Consider the following 22476-nt stretch of genomic DNA (forward strand, 5'->3'; position numbering starts at 1 on the left):
AGGAAAAAAAAAAAGAAACTTACCCCAAACGAACTCCACGAGCCATTTCTGTGCACCAAAGCATGCAGCCCAGACACCACACCAGTAGTCCAAATGCCCTGAAGCTACTCGCTCTGCATGTGTGCACAGCAGACAGGTAGCATTTATTGCATCCTGCGTCCAATCACTGCTTAATGAAGTGATTGCCCACAGGTGCCTGCTGTTGTGCTCTCAGGGTGACTTTGAGAAAAGAGTTCTGATGATTTTCCTCCTTTCTCTGCTCCGTGTTCTCAAATCCTGGCTTTATATGTAAAGGACTGTAGGCTCACAGCTTTAGGGGCTTTTTGTCACATAATAGTGACAGATGTTACGCTGAGATTTCTCCTCTCTGCATCAAACCTGCCCTTGACAAAGATGGCGTTAGTCTTGATGGCCTTGTTAACATTATTAATGATGCCTCCTGTGCCCCCTGACGCTGAGCAGACCCAGGCAGCTCACTGCAGTAATGATGCAGTCGACCCTAACTGTGACAAACAGCACATCAAGATCAGCGAGCCTCCTCCTTCTGCTTGCGGAGTATAAATCGCATGACTACTGTAAAAAAATACCACAGTGTCTGCATCGGACATTTCAGCTTCGTTTGATTAAGTTTTCTCAGACACAACTGTGAGAAATAATAGAAGCACAATGTACGGCGTCATACTCGGGCGTGAGTGTGTGATCACAAGCTTCCTGTGTCTGTGTGAGTGATCTGTGACCATGTGGGACGCTCCACGGGAAAATGACCCCTTACACTGTCAGTGTAGGTGACACACACACACACACACACACACACAGTGAGGACACACACACACACACACACACACAGTGAGGACACACTCCCTGGTAGTCTGGCAGGTGTGAATCTTCATCCCAGACTGTGCTTGGTCAATAGTGTTCATTAATGACACTCCCCTGCTGCCATGATGCAAGGGCACGACAAATGAACGTGTCACTCTGTCCTACTTTCCCAAGTACTGTATACGCCTTAAACCCAGATTTATTAAAATGTACAATCTTATTTTTCATCTTTCAGGCCCTCCAGTGTTTGAGCCAGCGTACGATGGCAAATTTCCTCCTCTCCGCTGCAGGAAGGAGTGACACCTCGCATGCGATGGCCAGATGAGTGTGGTGGCTTAGATCAAAGACACAATTTCCTGTCAAAGGAAATAGCACAGAGGGATTTTTTTTATTTTTTTTTCCAGGAACAGTTTCCTCCATTCTGAATTCTTTCCATTAGGCTTATCAGCACTCGCAAGCAAAAAGTCCTCCATTGGAATCAGCAAAAACATTCCGTCAGAGCTCAAAAGGATCTTCACGGATTCACAAAACAGGAAGAGGAGACATAAATCAACAGAAAATGAAGGCAATGAAACAAAGATGGCGACTCTTTAGTCCTTGTGGATGATGTTGCTCATTTTAATCCATAATCTTTCCGCAGTAAGTGCAACATTTTCTGCCTTAATGTTGGACCAGTGGAAGACGCATTCATTTGAGTCTCTCCTGCAGAGATTACACAGCGTCAGGGTCCTGAGCCTCCTGCCAGCTGACATGGTTTTGTGTCTGTGTGCGTGCACGGCTACAAAAGGGGCCGTGATGGAGGAGAAGTCACACACAGCACCGTCATCTCATGTATGCGCAGAGCCGTGCAGGAGGATGGTCAGTAACACACACAAACACCAGGCCACCTGAATCTGGAAACACACCTTTTTCTCTTTCACGGTTTTTTTTTGTCTGTTTGTCCACACAAAGCCAACCATGTGTTACTTTGCTATCGTTTTAACAACTCTATGGCTACATATCTGTGATTGCAGGAAATTGCAGAAATGGTTTACAACTACGCTTTTAGTCGTGTATGTTCTTCTTACTGACAACAAATCAAAACCAACAATGTGTGACCTCTCAGTACTTTCATACATCCCCACTCTGTCTGTGGCAGCCGAGCTCATTCATTTCTGCTGAATGTAAACTGGCCCCAGATATACTGACACGTTTTAAACAGGCTGTGCAATATCCTCAAACATTAAAATGCTACTCAAACTATTCCCAGCTGCAGATCAATATACATTTGGTGCTCCAGTGAGTATTTCTGGCAGCAGGACGGTGTGTGTGGGACTGAGTGGAGATAAACTACAGTGAGTGTGTTCATGGTAATGAAGGAACACGTCAGTGCCAGCAGCACTAATGTCAGTAGTTTTGGGCCAATAATGGAGCTCTGTGGCACAGAGGAACCAGAGAGATCAGGATTCAGCCTACTAGCGGGATCAATTGTGGGCTTTTCGTGGGCTTTGTTGACAGCAAGACGTCTCACATACAGTATCTTTCCCTTTAAACCTGCATGAACTGATTTTTTGCCACTTGCTGGTGGAGATGAGCTGCAAACAAAACTCTGACATGTTTTCACCTTTGAATATGTGTTTCCTATTAGCAGACACACACACACACACACACACACACACACACACACACACACACACACACACACAGAGTGGCTTTGGGTTCAGAAAGCTCATTAGAGCTGAGGGGAGTGTCAGATGATAATTACGTGTGGGTTTTTTGCCACTGATGGGCACAGATTGTTATCCTTTGTGTCTGACAACATCATAGAAAGGATCCCTACAGAGATAGCCACTATATCACTCTCTTCAAAACCACCAGACCTCATTGACAAAAACAGTCATTTTACCTGGCAGTAAACAGGAGTTGCTGGTCTACTGCTGCTGCTTGTTTGTGTTACTGCATGTTACACCAACACTTTAAAACACCAAAGTCACACAATAGCAAAATTACTGTTTTTGTCAAAGGAGTCTGTTGGGATCCTCTCTGCGATGCTGTCTGACACTTTGAATGACAATCTGAGCCTGTCAGTGGCAAAAACAAGCACTTTCAGTGGACTAACGATGATTCAAGTTGCCCCAGAAGGGTTACATTGCAGTTGTTGCAGCCCTCCAGTCACTTTGAACCTAAAATATGTAAAAATAGGGCCCAGATTTAAAAACACCAAAGTAATCCTTTCATCTAAAAATAGCGATTATAGCAGCTTTAACTTAAAGGTCATTTGTGGGTGTAAAAAAATCAGCATGATACTTGGCCCCTCGAATATGAAAACTCTCAGTAAAAAAACATTTTCTAAGAGAGGATGAACTACTGTACCTCTCGCCCTGTCAGGATTAGGACACCACGAGTTTAATAAAAACAATTTATTTCCAAAAAACTAAAGTAACATTGCAGGTTTCCCAGACTGTGTTGTTTTGTTGGGAGTGACCCACACTATATCTGATATCTGACGCTGACACTACAGTGAGAGATTTATTTTTACCATGCAAGATGTGATGAGCAGTGCTGATGGAATAGTATAACCCTGTAAGGAAGTGTCCTTATCCAAAGGGAGCAGCTTCATCTCCTCAGAGTCCTTCATGTAGCAAGATGATATAACGTCAGAGAGAGACAGTCAGCAGATGGTGTCTCCACTCCGGAAGAATCTACCCTTTGGCCTCCGAACCATTCCTCTCGCACTGACCAATCAGGTGCCTCAGGTCCCTGTTGGGTGCATCTGGCCCCCTCCCGGTCCGGCATCTGGTCCAGCATTTGAAATAATGAAGGTAATAATAATGAGCTTAAGTCGCCTCCCTACAGGAAGGCGAGAGGTCAAACTACCTATAGAGAGTTCACACCCAACACATTCCACGAGCAGCTCGAGGATTCATCATCAGACAGGCTGCACTCTTTCCACCACCGTTTACAGCTAACGTTGTTCTGAGGCAACGTTTTAGTAGTTTTTGTTATGATGGCAGATTTGCCATCAGAGTAACTGCTGAGACCTGGAAAACAGCTGAACGGCCAGATTATGTAAAACCACACCTCAAGCCTGAATTGTTACTTCTGTTTTTTTTTTGCCCATTTGGGGGTAAAATTTGTTGACACATTTAGTCCAATACCGGCTCTCCTTTCAGCTCCATCTTTGGCCTCCACCATCTCAGCTGAGAAAAACAATCTGGCTCTTTAGCGGCTCCACTTCATTCAAAATCTCATTGCAAAGCCACTGTGTGTTGTTTGGTGCTGGGAACTTAGTATACAGTGAATTTATTAGTGACGATTTTGTTTTAAAACAGCTGCCTGCCGCTGCTAGGAACAAGGTTGATGATTGAGACTGAACCAAAACAGAACATTTTGCAGGCTGAAAGGTGTTAAAATGCTCTGCACAGCTACGGGAGGCTGCAGAGTTTCTTGGTAGTGTTCTCTGGCTTTATCACTACGAGCAGCTATTTTGACATTACAAGCATTTGATTAATTGTTCATACGACTGTAAGAGGAGGAAAACAACAGCCAGCAATAAATTAACTTATTGTATAGGAACCATTGAGGAAAATTTGATCCCAAGTGTCTTCCAATGACTCCTGTTTCCAGCCGGACTATTGTATTTGCTCAGCTCTCTGCTCAGTTCCAACCCAACTCATTGATGCATGAAGCAGATGATGAAGTAGCACAGGAGTTGTGAGTATCTCGTCCTTTCTTTAAAACGGGTCAAGGCCATTTATAATCAACCTGTAACACAGGCCTTATTCCTTTCCTCTGAGCGGACCAGAGGAGAGACTCTCTAATGAACCACAGTGAATCATTCATCTTCATACTGTGTCTTTCTCTTTGCAAGAATGAAAAGCACATTTTCTTTAAGTGTGTGAATTAAGTGTGAGCTTCAGGGGCTCATTCGGAGTTGGAGAGAATGAGGCAGGATGGGACACATGGGGAAATATGTCTCTCTAACCTCAGCCTCCCACAAACAACCGCAGAAACAACAAAACAAAACTTCTGACAAGCCACATGGATCGAGAGACAGCGAGGCTTCGGGACACTCTCAGAGGCCCAGAGGAGGTGCAGCCATGGTGGTGGTGGTGGTGGTGGGTGTGGGAGGTGGGTTTGGGGGATGGGGGGGTGCCTTCAACGCCTGACAGATCCGTGCTGTTGCTCCATTTACAGTTGTTGTCAATTTGAAGATCAATGGAGAGACGGTCATGAGGACTTCAGAGGGAAGCTGCATTGTTGCGGTGGAGGCTTTTACATGAGTCTTTCTTTCATATGAGACAGGACTTTGTTGGGAGCATTTGTTTCTCATTTTCCACCAGTCTGGGGATCCATTGCGGTCATGCACCAAGAGGTTTTGTTTAAATTTCAAGGGCATGAAGAATCCCATTATGACATGTGAACACATTCATGTTGTACAAACTCTGTGGTGAATACACCCAAGTGGGACTGATGGATTATACAATTAAACTCAAATCAAATCCATTTGTATTGTGAGTTTTACTAAACTAAGTTTCTCTTTTTCAAAAAAAAAAAAAGGATGACACCATTTTTGGGACATTTGTGGACACACCCCTGATGGAGAACATTTCCCATGGCAGCAGTTGACTGAAAAAGATATGCTGTCAACCTCTGAAGTGCGCCGTTGAGATGGAAATGACCTCCGATCTCCGTGCTGATGATTCAAATTGTTTCGACCAGATCAGCCGAAAGATTCATCAAAGTCACTGACCATCGTTTGTTCACTGTTTTTCAAAGCTAAGCTTCAAAATGGACTTCAGCGTGTGAACACATCACCGTTCATAACGCCATGATGTTCAGCACCGACTCTGACCGTCTTTGGTTCAGCTGTAAGCTCAGCTGGTTCAAACTGTTTCTGTGGCTCACAGCTTTCAGCAAGAAGGAATTATGGCTGAGCGAACAGTGTTCTACGTCACCGCGGATGGGAGCGCCATTCAGTTTAGTTTGAAGATTTGGTGTGAAAGATTTGTTCATACATGTTCACTAGAGGCCTTGACATAGTTAGAGTGTGTCTTGGTGGAGCACGCTATGGTACAGATATACGACTGACTAATGTCCCCCCCCAATACCCAATAGACGTTATGTGTCATTTGTGTTATTTCATCTGCATCTAGCCAGTTAGATATCAGAAAGAAGAAAGACAATCTCAATACTACTATTCAGGCAGAGGTACGAGAAGCACCCAGTGCATATGTCCTAGCATCAACATGTACTTAAAGTAAGAAGTAAAAGTACTGGTTTGGTCCCTCTGACTGATGTATTCTTATTGTGACCACATTATTAATACTAAAGCATCAGTGTTTCACAGCAGCATGTTACTGATGTTTGGTCCAATGGTTCCCATCATAGGAATACGGCCCTCCAAAGGGTCACAGGATAAATCTGAAGGGTCGTGAGATGATTAATAGAAGAGGAAAGAAGAAAGACAAAGTTCTGATGCACATATCTGTTTGAAGTTTTTGGACTTTTTCTCTCTGCTCTGGGTTTTGGTGAAATATTAGATCATTTGATCGTTTAATGAAATGAAACTATGTTTTTCGGTTTGGAGGGAAAAGTCTCTAACTGTTAACAACTCTTAAACCTCTGAAATGTGGCTCCGACTATACACTGCTTTTATCTCACTGGCTTCATCTTTAATAATGTGTGGTACTGTACTCGAGTAAATGTAAAATACTTCCCACCTCTGGATCCAGTTGTGAGTCTCTGAGCGTATTGTGTGTTATATGTGAGTTCAGTGCATGTCGGCTCCAGCCTTTACGAAAGTGATAAATGGGGGGGCGGTTGGTTTTAATGGGTAGTTGGGCCAGCTGTACAAACTCTTCCTCGCTTGCATCCACAAGAAGCGAGGAGTGGCGAGCACAATTAGTCGCATTGATCAAGTGAGCAGCAGAACAATGGGCAATACCCCACTGGAACCACTTCTGAGGTTTAGTCGCCACCTTCCCTGACCAGCCGGCCGGACATGATGGATAGGCGACATACAGGAAGCTGGCCGAATGAATTCGTTGATCCCACATCACAAGTGAGTTCATTGTTCAAAGACGGAACAGGATGATGAGAGTGACTGGACTTTGTTTCACTGTCCTGTGTGTGGTTCTTTTTCAAAAGTGAAACCAAATGTAAAGCAGAATGGATCAGATGACAGTATTTAGTGATGGCAAATGTAAACGATGACATGTGCCCCAAGCTGGGAGAGAGACAGCTGTGTTTGTCATACCGTGCCAGTGGAGGGGGTGGATGCCACTTTGTCTCTGTCGTCATGCTGCTGACTGTTGTGGTCTTTTTTTAACATGTTCAATTCCTCACAGATGTGCTGTTCACTTTTAAGGCATATTCCCTATCACGGTCATTAAACCCATGTAATGGCGCCAAGATGTTCCCAGAGACAGGAGGCGTATAAAATAAAAGGCCCGCTGCGCTCCAGAGCAGCACTCTCCAGAGTGAACAGAAATACGTTATATGTGTATTTTGTGTTTTGCAATGGCGAAAAAAACCACATGCTGCAAATACAGCAACATAAAACTGTTAAAGTTTTTAAAAGTGCTTCCTCAAAGGAAACCTCAGTGGTGAAAGAAATGGCTTGTGGGAATACAAGACATGGCAAGCAACAGTTGAAATAAAGACGTGATCTTTTAATCAGATATGTGCAACATACAGTCTGAAGGAACACTGTAATTGGAGCTATTTTTCCTGTTTTTAACAAGCCTCTCTCTTGCACTGGGAGTAATGGAGAACGTCTGGATGCATTTGCAGGGGTTCCTCTCTTTTCAGCAGCATTCCTGCCGAGACAGTCTTGCACAGCCTATAGCGCACAGACCATATATTTTTCAAACGGCCAGCCTCATAAAAAGACAAAAAAGGCACGGCTCCTAATCCACACTTTAATGAGCAAAAAACGGAAGTAATGACATGCAGGGAGTGATCTTTCCTCTCTAAGCCAACTGACACCAATAACCCGTGGCCAGCGTAATGCCCCGGTTGTGACACGCTGTGTAATAGCAAACTTCTCTTGGGATTTTCTCCCACAGGCAATTATTAAGAATGATGACACTTTTAACAATGGCTGGATCGGAGCGCTCTACTCATCATGAGTGAATCCTATTACGCGGCGGCATAATGGGCGTCTGTGAAAAACAGAAAGGGAATGAGTATCACAAGGCATCTTTTTGGGCTGGAAAACAATGCCCGTTTCAGGCGTCTCGCCGTCCAAGCCGCCCTTTGTGGCAGCGTACGAGCCTCAATTGTTTTCTCCTCTGCGAGTAAATGCCCCCCCGGCTTAATGTGGTTCTGCAGCTCAGAGGAATGATACCTACAGTTCAGTCCAAACAGTGTGAATACATTCATTTCTGCTGTTTTAAAAACACACAAGATTACATTGGACCCCTAAATGAGCATATGGACAACCATGACTTTCTAAAGCTTTATTTTGTCATTTCACATGCAGTAATATGGCTCCAGTTTTCTGAACATGTCTGGAAGGCCATCAGGGGACTTTGGAGAACATCTTCATAGGGCTGAAGATGCTGCTTTGGCTTGGAACAATGGGAGGCTGTTTCAGATAACTCCAGGCCTCCTGTCCCTCATTCCAAGTACCTAGATAGCTAGCAATTTGGGCAATAAACACTTTAAGGACAGGCAACATGCCACCCCCCCCCCCCCCCCCCCCCCCTCTCTTTCTCTCTCTGTGTTTGTCTCACTTTGTAGCATCAGCAGGCCACAGAGAAGTGCTTTGTCATGTACCCATTTCCAAAAACAGGGATGACACATTTTGCATCTGAGAAAAGAGGAGGATCGTGTCTTGCTTGGGGTTCATGCAGGTTATAATGTGATGCAATTTAAACATGCGTGTAAAAGCATAAGGCTTGTAAATTCACGGACATACTGTACACCTCTGGATTTCAGGGTTATGTAAGGGACCTTAGAAAAAAAAAACTGCCAGTAAAAAGAGTATAGCCCCAATAGTAAAAGCTGAAAATGAGACGAAAAAGCAAATGGTTAAGAAGATATTGTTTCTTTTCATAAGGCTCGCTCCTTAACCGGTCAGAGCAAACTGACTGAATGAAACAATGTAGCTGGTGTTTCAGAATCATCTGTATCTTATCACTGGAAAAAATCCCCTAAACAGAAAAACATGGAGAGCCAGACTTTTCCTTCAAAGAGCCTCCAGAGTGGCTGTTGTCTTTAAGGAGGGAGGGAGAGCGCTTTCAGCGGCCTCAGCCCGCGACTGGTTCTCATCATTCTGACAATAAAAGTCAAGGAGTTGAAACAAAGCAACGTTTCATGAAAAAGGGGAAGAGAAAAAAAAGAGGGGGCTAGGAGCTTTCCGCTGGTCTTCGCCGAATTGTCCCCCTTTCCAGTCCGACAGCCAAAGAGGAGCAGAGTGGTGGTTTGTGGAGAGCTTTGGAAACGCTTTGGAGGCTTAATTCCTCTCTGGCACCCTGGGGGCTGAAGGACGGAGGGACCAAAGGGCTTGAAATGGTTCAAAGATGAATGAGTGATTGTGCTTTCAATTCCCAGAGGTTTGTTTTTGTTGTGTCGGCGTTTTATTGCAGCATTTCGTTGCTTTTTTTTTACAAGCTCAGTGTGAGGACAAGCTCTGACACACAACAATAAATGAATATGTGCCATGTAGAGAGTGAGTTCAGTTCAGTTCTCTCCATTGATGAGGAAACAACACCTAGCGGACTTTAGGCACTTGCTGCTGCTTTTGTGTGGACATGAAGCAAGCAAGAATACGAGAAATGTCAATCATCCATGTCCATTTGACTTGGGAGGGCAAACAACTCTGAGATATTCTGTATTAAAAGAGCGTATTGGTCGTGTAATGAGGAATGCCGGGCAGTGCATGCTTTAATTAACAAGGCAGAAAGATTATTAACACTATTGTATGTATATATTTACAAGAAAATCTGTACAATTTTTACATTTCGCTTCTGATAAATGCATTAGAAAAGAGTCTATTTCATTAGAAAACCCACCGGGGCCCCTGTCCTCTCACATGTCAGCGCTTGAGGAGACCTGCGATAACCTGGGGCCAGAATCGATCTCAAAGCGGTAGTGGTAGCCCTCCCACACCTCCCTGCAGGCGTCGCGCATGTCGTAGATCCGCTTCTTGATGCCCTTGCGGTTGAGATAGAGTACAAAAAGGAAGATGAGTCCCACGAAGCCCAGGACTATCCCCAAGAAGACGTAGGAGGTCTGCAAAGCGAGGTCAGCACCTGCGTTCCTCTGGTGGCATCCCAGAGTCAAGGTGCCCACAGCGAGCAGGGAGGTGTTCCTCATGGTGACTGGGAAGGCGCACACAAGGTCGTCAGCGTCTCCGATGCGTCCCTGTGATCTGTTGAGCCACTGAGCAAAAGGTTCGATTCCACATTTGCACGTGAAGGGGTTTTCCCCCAGCAGAAGAGCGGCTCTGGGCAGGGAGTCCAGCTCTTGCAGGCCCTCCTCCGGCACCGTCTTGAGGGCGTTGAGGGTGAGGTCGAGCTCCTCCAGGTGCTCCAACCCCGAGAAGGTGGAGTTATGGATGGCCACCAGGGAGTTGTTGGAAAGCTGGAGCCGCCGCAGGCTGCTCAGGTGGGAGAAGATGCGCGAGGGTAAATAGATGAGGCTGTTGTCAGACAGGTCCAGACCCCTCAGGTTCCCCAGGGTGCTCCAGCGGAGCGAGGTGGCCAAGTCCATCACCGACGAGTGGTTGTAGAGGGCTCGGCTCAGGTTGAGCTCCCTCAGGGACTGGTTGTGCACGGTGAAGGCCTCGGGGTGAATGACCGCCAGCTGGTTGTTGCTCAGATCCAGAGAGCGAAGGCTGCGGAGTCCGGCAAAGGTGTGGGACTCCACCTCGGAGATCCTGGGTGAGAGGAGATCCACGAGAAATCAGTCTCACTTTCAAATCACACACACGAGCAAGAAAGTGGAAAAATAACTCACGTTTTCACTTATGGATTCATTTTGGATCTAAACTAAAATAAAACTGAATAAAGTGTTATAACCAAAACCATCTGCTTAGCTGATGATATCTTACAGAGGAACAGGAGTCTTACCTGTTATTACTCAGAGACAGGTTGGTCACATTCTCCAGCCCTCTGAAAGACTCCGGACCGATTCGGCTGATTTGATTCCCAGTAATGAACAGGTTCCTGGTGTACCCCGGGATGCCTGCCGGGACGCTCCGCAGGTCCCTGGAGACGCACTTCACGGTGTGAGCCGCCTCCGAGCACTCGCAGCGCGGAGGGCACGACGCGTAAACGGAGCCGAGCAGCGCGCAGAAAACAATGCGCTGCGCCAAATCCGGCATGTTGGAATGAGGGGAAAGTGGCTGGTCCGAGAGAGGAGAGCGAGGAGGAGAAGTACAAGCGCAGGGAAAATAAAGAAACGGACAGACGACGCGATCAGCTCCTCCGAGACGTCATGATCATCTGCGGTCCCGGCTGGGAATGCGCTTCAACTTTGCATGTGTGCAGAAAGTGAGCCGGGAGGCAGGGTCTGATTTCCATGAGAACAAAGCTGGGGGTCGTGCTGATCAGAGGGGGTGTTTGATCCTTTAGCCGTGGCGAAGCGGGGCGTCGCTTCTTCTGCAACAATGAAGTTAAAAAGGAGCAGAGCCCGGTGCGGTGATCTGCGGGGAGGGGCCTCTCTCCTGTCCGGGTCCACGAGATGTTCCCCTCAGCCTCGAGGAGACTCTACTGGCACGAGACAGTGGGGCTTTCAGCTCTTTCTCACTGTGGATGTGGAAATGTGGGCTTTTGTGATTGTTCTGCAGAAGAAATATGAAACACTGCAGAACTCCATTCGAACTATTGCTGATTTTCTCTGTAGATGAACATCCATCATCGCCCTGATTATCTGATGGTTAATGGATGAAGTGCTTGCTGCCATAACTTCTCCGTCCACTACTCGGTGACTGTGATGCCCCAGATCACTCCCACCTACCCAGGTGGTATGGTAATAGTGGGGGAGGGGTGTTTGGGGGCCAGACTCCGAAGCCTTTGATCCCGCTCGTGTTGAATGCCGATGCTCTGCAGGGGAACGGCCACTGAAGAGGGACTTTTGGCCACTTGATGGTAGATATCAAAGCTGTGACGGCTTCCCTTCCTTAATGTTTATTCTGACAGAGTATAATGATTATTACAGGAATCACTTGTGAGTGTATTTATAGAAACTTGAGGAGGAGGAGGAGGACTTTGCCTTTAATGGCTCAGAGAGCCCTGAAATCCTAACATCATCCCTCCTGCTGACAGCCTGGATGAAACACTGTTGTCATAATTCAATGATGGAGCTCCACTTAAAAAGAAAAAACTCCCACAAATTTCTACAATAATAGACATCTTTATTGGTATTATAGCTGTAAGTCAAAAACACATTCAGAGTTCACACAATCACTAGCAGGAGTCTTAAAATCCCCCTTGGGCTATATGATCTGCAGCATAAAAGACATTTTGGGGATTAGACAAACAAAAGGGGGTTTTCAAATCGCAGACTGGTATAAGTATATATGGATAGTGGCACTAATAATAGCATCCCAACTGTCTTTTGTCAGCGGACTGAATCGCTCGGACCACAGGTCTCCACATTCCTGGACTTGGCTCTTGGATACAACAAGGCACCGCAGCAGGCAACGTCTAAAACCATTCAAATGATCTCCAATGAATATTGCATTCCTGCACATGCACTCCAATAAAGGACCCGTGGACTACTTATCCTCATGAGTTCTACCTCTCCTCCTAAAATATACTTCTATATTTCTCTGTTAAAAGCAGTAATAATGACAATGTCGTGAGTCGCATCAGCTGATCACATTTATTCATTCATTACCTTTCATTGCTCAAAATGCAATGAATGAGCTGTTTCACCAAAGAGAACAAGTTACACAGTCAAGGACACAGTTTGTCTCTGTTTTCCACAGCCACACTCACCGAGTTTGGATATATAGAAATGTAGTCTTTTTTTTTTTCCTTTAGAGTAAAGTCACTCAGAGTTCAGGGTTGCCATTCTGCTTGCTTGCAGCAAAGCCCCAAAGACTTCACTTCCCAATAATTTAAAATACTAAGAGACATTGGGGCATCCAGTTGTATTTACAACTAAAATGTGAGAACCTCTTCACACTACTGATGACATGGCTTTTAAAAAAAAAAATAAAATCAGCCGTGCAGCGTGACCGTCAGAATGTTTAAAATATTCCCAAATATTGTGTTGTCATATAAACAGACTGAGGGAAGAGTCCTGTCTCGTCTGAGAAAATGACTGCAGCTCTAATGTACAGAATCTGTAGCGACACGTGGTACAGTGCAGGCTATTGCATCTAATCAACAAGAACCGAAGCCAGCCTGGTACACTCTAATTTATTATTTATTCTTGCTAAGGTTTTACCAGAAATCACTTAAAAATTGAAATAGAACAAGATAGATGCGATATGGAGTATTAAATATAGAAATCTATTACAAGGCAGTTGGCTGCTGAAATGCAGCAGATTAATAATCAAGAAGCCGCAGTATGAGCCGAACATGAGCCTCTCAAACACTCGTATTATTGCATGCATGCATACATGCTGGCATGCGGTCACGTGCTCTCTCCAATCACTGTGGGCATGACTGACTGACTGACTGACTGACTGACTGACTGACTGACACACACAGATCTGCTTCACTGCCGAGCAGAGATGATATGAAGTGATGGAGTAACGAGAACAAACAAAACAAATGGCTCAAAGGACACATCTGTAGAGTGAGCGATCAAGTTTGCAGGGTCAGTAAAGAGCACCTGGTGTTGTGTGATGTGTGTTCGAATATTTACAGGCAACATGGGTGAAATACACGGAAGAGGCCACAGAATATCTGCTTTCTACAGAAGCCAGATGAGGAGAGCAAAGTCTAGAAAAGTGGCACTGTGTTAGCCCTAATGTTACAAACAAAACTGACTTGAATTCATACGCTCACACTTAAATGACATCTACTTTGGGTTATTGCAGGATGTTGGCCCGGCACATGTCGAGGCTTTGCGAAACCGCGCTGACATTTCACGATGACTTTCCAGGCTGATGTGCAGAGGTGGGAAAACAGCAGGAGCGACGCTGGTCAGGCGCTGGGGGAAAAGTGGGGATATTCAGCAGGGGTTGGTGAGCGTGAAAAACCTGAGGATCCTGGCTACCTGCTGCTTCTGGCAGCACCACAGACAAAGAGGGGGCTCAACACTTTTTTTCTGTTTGATTGCAAACAATGAAGGGATTTGAATCTGCTCACGACAGCCATGGCAACGGGTCTCCAGCGCCAACCGCGACGCGGAATTAACGTTTCTTAAACGAGTCAAGAATAACCGCAAAACTGAACATATAAAATATAAGGGGGTCTGTGAGGGAGGTCAGATTTAGGCACTGACTCATGCTTGTTCCCATGAAGTCAAAATTAGTCCTGAAAAACAAAATCGGACCAGGTTTCAGATCTCTGACGTCAACACGCTCCTCGTTCAGTAGCTTTAAAGTGACCGATGATCTGATCCACCGAGGAACAAGTTTGATATTTAAGGACACAGTTTGAGTTGGTCTCCTACATTTGGCACAAGCACAGAAAACCAAAAGAGGCGTCACTATTCTGTTGGTTTCTCTGGGTACTTTTCCACAGCCACATTCGTTGAGGTTGCTACAATCGTTGCACTGATGACCTGCAGTTACAAAAAAGGCATGAAAACATTGATCGTAAACCTATTGAAGTAGTACCATGAGGCGATGCATGTGCAACACATCTGAGAAAACATTTCCTTTTAGGAGGACGCAGACTTGTCGGTATCGTACCAGTTCAGACAGAATACGAGTGAGAAAATGCATAAGAAATACAAACCGCTCTGGCGTGTTATGTGTAAGTTGCAGTGCTGTAGAAGAGCTACGTTAGAGCATGAAATGCAATAAATTCCCTTGAAAGGCATCTAATTGATTTCACATGTTTGTGCTCCCCAGTATAAAAATGGCATTCTGGAAGCACAGACACATGGGATTACACTCCCAGTCCACTACAAAGTAAGTTCATCAAAATCTGAAAGCAAGGCATGGATGTGTTTCCCTTCAGAGCCTTTCGACAATGTGTGTACCTCTATTCAACTATTAATCCAGCTGCACAACTTCTACACTTTGCAGGTGGCCATGGCTTAAACCTGCTGTTAGGCTTTCAATAATCATAATCCATTAAGTGTGTTTGTGTGGTGGGTGGAGAAAGAGAGAGAGGGGGGGTGTTCAGTCAATTAATAAATGGCTGAATGTAAATGATTTTCCATCGGTAGGACATTCCAGCTGCTCGGCTGGAGTAAAGCCAGTTAACAGGCTGCCTGCTTTCCACCAACCAAGCATGTGTTGGTGTACATGTGTTGGACATTCGACTCTTCAGGTCTTCTCTGGGAGGAGAGTCTCTTTATCTCCTCAGGTTACCTTCGCCCGACACCGCGTGATGCCCCCCCCCCTTGTCGTCTAAAAGGTCAACCCCACATCCGACCTGCGGGGGTTCCACTGTGTCCTTGCCCCGGCCTCCCAGGTCACCGCAGGTTGAGGGCGAGGGCCACTGTAAGGATGATGCCCATCAGCATCAGGAAAGGCAGCCAGGTCTTCAGAAAGCCTGCACAGCTGCAGAGAGGAGGGGGGGGGGGGGGGGGGGGGGGGGGGACGGTGAGGAGAGGAGAGGGAGGTGGAGGTGGTGATGTGAGAGACAAACAGAGATGTAATCTAGTTTTTGTATGATTTTCCTACCGCCCTGATGACGTCCCGCTGAAGCCAAGGCACGGAGCATCAATAACCCTGCACTGGCTGTAACCATGACATCAACTGTCTCACTGCTATGTGTACACATTTTTTATTTTAAACCCTCTGCCCTGCTGGGAGGGGAAAGGAGTAGCTGCTATAAATAGAGGGAGTTATGATACTAAAAGGAAAGTGGAGGACATGAGAATCACCAGTGACCTGTGCATCACACCAGCTAGTCTGAGGATGGTGAGATGTGCTGAGGAACTGAGGCTCCCTGTGCTTGAGTGTGGGTCGACACTGGGGGGTGTCGATAGATTAGACACAGCTTCAGGGCCGTGCTGCACTGAAAGGAAACTGCATGCTTGGTTTGTTCACATTACACAGCCCTTAGAAAGCATTTTAGCAGCGTTTGGGATTATGTAAACATCTGATGGCAGGAACTGACTGTTGCCCCTTTGCTGATAAAGCTGCCACTGCACACCACAGTGGCTGCAGAGGTGCGTGACTGCACCGACTTCAATTGTATCGTTTAATAACCTCCTTACTTTCCATCTACCACCAGAGAGGCCCTGGGCTGTGCAGTCCATCCCCGTAACGCCGGCACTCAAAAGGCCTTCTGGAGGAATGTCCTACATACACGGATACATCCCAAGAATCAGGGCTCTCTCTCCCGTGTCCTGAGACACAACAGGTTCAAGGCATACCAGTGAAATCATGCCCAGGCCCCTGGGAGCCCAGTGAGAAACCTCATTCACAAGCTTCAGCCCTACTTCTTCTGGAGGCTTTGAAGAGAGCAGCTCTAGTTTGGACCTTTAAGGCAAACTAAAAGCCAATATTTTTGGACAGAAGATCCAAATTGTCAATTTTCTGCGCCAATGCCAACACATTTCACACCTATAATGAAACTGCATGATGTCTGGGATAGCTGTAATGCTGGCAGCAGTAGGACACTGACACATTTTCATTGTGTTGGCTCCGCTCCAGCACAACGGATCTGAAATCAACCAAAGACTACAAGTCTGAAGTGCAGAATCATTATGAGCATTAATCTGACGGTGTTGACCGTCTGAAGGTCGACAACACAGAGACACGAGCAGCCCACTTTCCCCTGTGATGCTCTGCCAGGCCTGCACAGCTGCCACCTTCACCTCTCGCTGGCTTCAGGGGCTTCAGCAGGTGAGGCGCCCGCTCAGCTGGATTAGGATGTTGGTGACTGACGGGGGCCGGTCAACAACATCTCCTGCCGTGGTGTCCAAAGATTAACAGACTAGTCCTTCGCTGGTGACCCAACATGGCTGTGAGCACCCTCAAATGGCCTGTAACACTTCGACCTCAGAGTTTCATTTCAAATCCACCAGGCCAGATTTGAACCACAGCAAGGCAGCATGGACAGCGAAGCTTTGTGCTGTAAGTCAGTCATGTATTCCGATACCAGATCCAGCCACGTAGAAAACAGCATGCGGAGTTAAAGCTGCTATCCGTTATGTGTTTAAATTAATGGTAATATAACGTTTGTGGTGGAAAACAACACACACAGCAGCTGTTGCAGCTCTCGGTATTCTGCCGCTAACAAACGGTGATTGTGGGGTCTAACCAGTTCAGAGGTGATGTCCCAGCAGGCAGCATTTCCACAGATGTGTAAGCAAGCCGTGCTCACCTGACATGCTTTCCGTGGATCAGAGCCAGGAGGCAGAGGTTGACCATGTTCCACGAGGTGCTGTTTTCATATCGCATCAGATTCAGAGCCATGGCAACGTGTGAGTGACAGTTGTCGCAGCAGAGGTTGTGCTTTGGACGACACAAGAGTGGAAAAAAAAAAAAAAAAAATCAATGCTGACGTTTTCACTTTTAGGAATGAATGAATGAAACACAGGCCAACAAGAGCGCCCGTTTACCATCCTGTGCTTGTACTCCTCTGAGGCGTCGTGCACCGCTGTGTCCCAGGCGTTGGAGCCGCTCGCGTAGACTTTGCTGACGTCGAGCATCCAGTACCTGCAGTCAAAGGACAGATGTAAGGAAACAGGTGGGTAACAATATGTGAACTCATCAGTGTAACCGCAACACTCTCAGTTACTTACTTTGTTGGTCTTCCAAAGGCCATGTTGTCTTCCTGGGGAAAAAAAGAAGAAGAAAGAAAATGTTTATTGCTATTTATTATGTCAAAACAGCTTCAGTGATCATGTGTCTTTGATTCACTTGGGCTCGGTGTCTGTTCTGTTTCCACCCACATTAATACTGAGTGCAAACGTAGCCAGACATCATCATCATCATCATCATCATCATCATCATCATCATGTACTACCCTTTCATAATCTTAGACGTAAATCTAAAATCACCTCTTTGAATGATTTTCTAACCTGAGGAGCGAGCCATTTCTCATGACATGATCAACCGTCACACGCAAACAGACAGGCTTTAGGGCCCTGTGGAAACCGGAATATGTAGTTTGGATGATTTGGCGTTAAGAATTCAGGAAATGTGCCTCACATCCTGTTTGTCTGCATTCACCATCAACTTTGTTTGTGTGCAGCGGCCTAATGGGTCCAAGTCGAGGCTGCGAGGCTGCATGTTGCAGCACCACTCCACAGTGACGGGGCGCTGAAAACAAAACGTGAGTGCCACTTGTGCACTCTACAAATGTATGCAGCTCCATCGGCAGGTTTAGACATGTGTTGGGACCGTAACACTTCTGATAAGCCAGTGTTTCTGGAAGAGCTGACTGTGTGTAAAACTGTGTGCTGCTTTGAGGGTAAATTTTCCAAAACTGTTAAACACACTGTTGGGAGGACGGCCTGAAAGTGCACGGCTAAATGTGGTCTGTTAGACCACATTTGGTTCTCACATGTTAAGTTCGTAGGGATCATGCTTCACTGTGGATGTATGTTGTTGCTGTCAAATCAGATGGACTTCAAAGTTCTGTGCAACAGTTGCATTCTCTGCAGAAGAAACCCACGCCGGCTATGCTTTCTTTCCAGGAAAGGCACAATGTTTGTGTCTTTCACCGGGAATCACAACCGAAGTACTGCACAGCAATCAACTCAAAATTCTATGACAGATAGACGACAGCGCTGCGTGGAAAAAAACGCAGCCTCCTCATTCATGGAAATGGGATCACTGCTTTGATACAGCAGGGCCGCTGATGAGGCAACTCCTCCAGCTGGTCATCTGTCATTAAAACTGAACCTGACTTGAATTTTGCTACAACACAGCACAACATCATCCGACAAGGTGCTGCGCTGGCCAATCAAACTCATGCGAGCGCAGCTTTGTGGTAGATTATAAATAATCTACACACTAAAGTGTGTCCGCTGATACCCTCATAAACGTCACAACGAAAGATAAGATGATTGCAACCATGATACCTCTGAAGAGTTGAAAACACATTTCTTAATACTTAAGTTTAAACCTTCAAGCCCGTACTCATAGTCTTCCGTTGGACATCCATTGTTCTGGCGCAGAGACCGAGTAAACCTTACAGGACTACAGTCATTACTCACTGAGACAAAGTAAGGTCCAGCAAAGTCCCGGATGACACCAGTGGAAGTGCAGATTCCCATATGGCCGATGAATGGAAGCAACCATCTGGGGGGGAAAAACAACATGAAATGTTAACAGTACAATAGAGAAATAGTGTTTCTGTGATACAGATATAACGTCTTTGCACTTATTAGAGTTAGAAGTAGAGCTCAATGACACATCACATAACTGTGTGGCAAACACACCAGAGATGAGCAGTGTTCACAGATCAGATGCTGTGACATGTGGGAAAGGCTTTTCTGATGGTGGTGAATCAGTGTAGAGTTACACAAATGTCAGCACTTTGTCAGTGGAACATATTAGATCATAAAAAAGCAGAAGCAATAACTGCACAGCACACAAACACTGTAGGAGCACCACTGTTCTAGCAATATCACACAAGACAGCAGATGATGGGACTCCTCAGTGTGATTCTGAGGAGCCATATCATTAACAAAGAGTATATCAGCAGTGCTACAACAAATAGCATTTCAACTTTTAGACAGCTGTGGAGGTCTGACTTGAAGGGTTAGCCTTCAACACTCCTGTATGTAAAACCGTTTTGGTGTTGTTTCTTTTAGCATTTTAACTTTGTGCTAATTGGTTTTTCTAATTTTTGCCTAATTATTTAAGCACCGAATTGTTATTTTAAAAAATGCTTTATACATTTTAACATCCTGAATCCACATCGGTGACTCTGGCTCTTACTAACAGCACGGCCACACTAAAACAGCAGATTTTTGACAGGAATTCTGCAACAGGATGGTGCCGCACGCCTGCTAGCTAGCTAAGCTAATAAAGCTGTCACTTGGTCTCATGTCCCGAGGTTTCGGTCCGATGCCGACTTTCACAGTGGACGGCGATAACTCACGACAACACGGGGATGGGTGTCCACACAATACAGTAAGGATAGCGGCTGGTCTCTGTGTTCATTTTCTCAGACGCTATGCGGTAATTCTTCATGGTGTCTTTATCAACAACATCCGCCATCACCAGCTGTGGAAAATGAACTTCATCTGTCCCACTCACAGCTGCGTCAAGGCAGCCGAGCACACGGAACACGAAAGGAAACGTAGTGACTTTAGCTTCAAAATAAAATTAAATATGCGCCCAGTTGGGTCATAAATACGGTTGTAAGTTGTAGTTTACGCGCTGTCATCAACACTTACAATTATACATGTTGTATTATTCAAACATTAGCAGAAAAATAGAGATTGTCGTGTTAAACAACTATCAATACCATATAGTGTAGTTTTTTTTTTTACTTTGAAAGGTTCAGTCGGAAGCTCTCTTCCTCACTCTAGCTTGCTTGATGCTGTTGTCTTCTTTTGGCAGTCCGGGATCTTTGCGAGCCAACAAGAGAAATAGATCAGTCTAGTCAAACTTCGATCAAACGAGCCTGTCATTTAGTTTAAACCTCAGAGCAGACATACATTTCACATTTCAAGCAGCTAAACAGAAATTCATTTGAGTAGGGTTCTCTGAATCAATAAGCAGTTAAGTTGGCTCCCACATGCTTGGTCCAGCCACAGGCCGAGGATGAGTTAATCATCTATTCATCTGCTGCCCAGGTTCTCCTGTTCAAATATGAATATATAGCACATTGCCAGAAAAACCTGTTCTACCTGAATATAAGATTACATTTTTGTTTGGATTAATAAAATCGAGTTGTAAAATGCATTTATTGGAACAAATTGTCAAATGTGATAACCTACAGTGATGCAACGTGTGAGTGAAATTCATGTTTTTTTATTTAGGTGCTTGTGATCATAATTATATATGATTTGTTTGTTTGTTTTTTTTAAGCAAAACCACAAAATATTCTCTGGCTCCAGTTTCTTCAGTGTGACAGCTTTTTTTTTAAATCGCTGTATATATTGAATATGTTGTGGTTTTGGACTGAAAACAAGACAATGAAGACGTCACCTTGGGCTTGAGCAAATCATCCTGGGCGTTTATCTGTATATTCTATGACATTTTGTGGACCAAACATGTAACTAATCATGAAAATAATCAGCAGATCAATCAGATCAGTAATCTGCTGATCTCCATGGGATATTATATAGATCTGAAAGTTAAGTTCTGGTGCATGTTTCATATCGTCCATCACGTATATATCTCACCTTATGTATTCATATCTATGCCACTGTCCTGAACACATCTTGTCCATAGTGTATTCATGGCATTCACATCATACTTCCAGCTGTTTCTGTATATAACTTCTCACTAGCATTACTCATACTTAACACCTGCTTTATATATTTTTTTATACTTATATTTCTAATGTAACATTTATACTCTTCTCTATTGATCTATTGTTGTACTGTATATCTTTTATTTATTCATATATACCTCTATACATATGGACATGCTCTGTACTATGCTGTGTTTTTGCACGTCTGGTTAGATGCTAAATAACATGTTGTTGTCTCAGTACTCTGTAAATAAGTTTAATTTAATGTAATATTTTCTGATTTTTAAAAAATCCTGTGACTTGCTTCATATTTTTTACCTCTTTATGCTGTTAACATAATTCCAGCCGAGTAATTTGAGTCATAAACTGAGCAGCTCATCATGTCCACACTAAAGCTGTGGTCAGGAAGTATTGATTCATTTGAAAGGTTATGGAAACCAACGGTATAGGCAACAATCTATAAAAAGAAACAGTGAACCAGTGATGGCCTCCTCCCTCTCTCCAGGACAGCATTCAAACCTGATGTACACATAACACACAAAGATGGGTTACAGCGGCGCTTTAATGCTCATTTTTGCTCTTCATGAACAACATTATCGATATAAACAGCATTAATGTACGTAAGCCTCACCTGAACAGAGGGTGCTACACCGTCCACTGACGCTGATGGGTTAAGTTGTCACACAGGAAGGTATCTTAACCTGCAGATCCTTTACATTAGAGAAGGATTATATGGTTAGTGTTGTGGTATCAACAGGGTGTGGTGTGTCATCTGTAGTTGTACAAAGCAATACGGAACAAGATCTTGAACAATTTGTCAGCAGTAAAGTCCCAGAGTTGGTTTGAAGTGTACAGTGCAGGTCCACTGTTATTATCCAAATTCAATTCTACCACAAGCATTTTAATGGGACTTCTCTCCAGCTTATTGGAAAAAGCCTCTATTAGTTTTCATGCCAGCACAGAGAGCTCTCCAGTACGGTGGAGGTGAAGGGCTGCAGCTATCAAAGGAGTTATCTAAGGCAATGGTGGAAATGGAAACAAAGATGAGCCCAAGGGATCTGCTGGGGCCCTGTGTACTCCATACTGGGCCCCATTAGATGTGACAGGTGATATATTGCGCGAAGGGCAAAAACAAACTACTCAGCAAAAGCAGGCAGACGTTGATAAACGAAGGCACACTGGGCTCATCATCGGGGAGCTGAGGGAATTC

The 22476-nt window shown here is 45.0% G+C and overlaps 2 protein-coding genes across 2 annotated transcripts; both read right to left on the reverse strand.

The window, feature by feature from the left end:
• Positions 1-8890: 8890 nt before the first annotated feature.
• Positions 8891-11131, reverse strand: tpbg1b (trophoblast glycoprotein 1b). The gene is made up of 2 exons (XM_070846887.1): positions 10878-11131; positions 8891-10684 (listed from the first exon to the last, which is right to left on the reverse strand). Exons 1-2 carry the CDS (start codon positions 11129-11131, stop codon positions 9835-9837), a joined length of 1104 nt encoding a protein of 367 aa, XP_070702988.1. The 3' UTR covers positions 8891-9834.
• Positions 11132-13787: 2656 nt separating this feature from the next.
• Positions 13788-20088, reverse strand: tmem222b (transmembrane protein 222b). The gene is made up of 6 exons (XM_070847027.1): positions 19944-20088; positions 19054-19138; positions 17635-17666; positions 17452-17548; positions 17214-17344; positions 13788-15439 (listed from the first exon to the last, which is right to left on the reverse strand). The coding sequence occupies exons 1-6, from the start codon at positions 20060-20062 to the stop codon at positions 15352-15354; spliced, it is 552 nt and encodes a 183-aa protein (XP_070703128.1). The 5' UTR covers positions 20063-20088; the 3' UTR covers positions 13788-15351.
• Between the last annotated feature and the right edge of the window lie 2388 nt (positions 20089-22476).

The sequence above is a fragment of the Pempheris klunzingeri genome, chromosome 16, assembly GCF_042242105.1.
Source record: "Pempheris klunzingeri isolate RE-2024b chromosome 16, fPemKlu1.hap1, whole genome shotgun sequence".
NCBI classification, from domain to species: domain Eukaryota; kingdom Metazoa; phylum Chordata; class Actinopteri; order Acropomatiformes; family Pempheridae; genus Pempheris; species Pempheris klunzingeri.

Coding starts and splice junctions, on each gene's coding strand:
- tpbg1b (XM_070846887.1), bottom strand. CDS start 11,131: ATGCCGGATTTGGCGCAGCGCATTGTTTTCTGCGCGCTGCTCGGCTCC. Junction 10,685..10,877: donor CTGTCTCTGAGTAATAACAG/GTAAGACTCCTG, acceptor CCTCTCACCCAG/GATCTCCGAGGTGGAGTCCC.
- tmem222b (XM_070847027.1), bottom strand. CDS start 20,062: ATGGCGGATGTTGTTGATAAAGACACCATGAAGAATTACCGCATAGCG. Junction 17,549..17,634: donor GCCTTTGGAAGACCAACAAA/GTAAGTAACTGA, acceptor CTTTGACTGCAG/GTACTGGATGCTCGACGTCA. Junction 17,345..17,451: donor AGGAGTACAAGCACAGGATG/GTAAACGGGCGC, acceptor TGTCGTCCAAAG/CACAACCTCTGCTGCGACAA.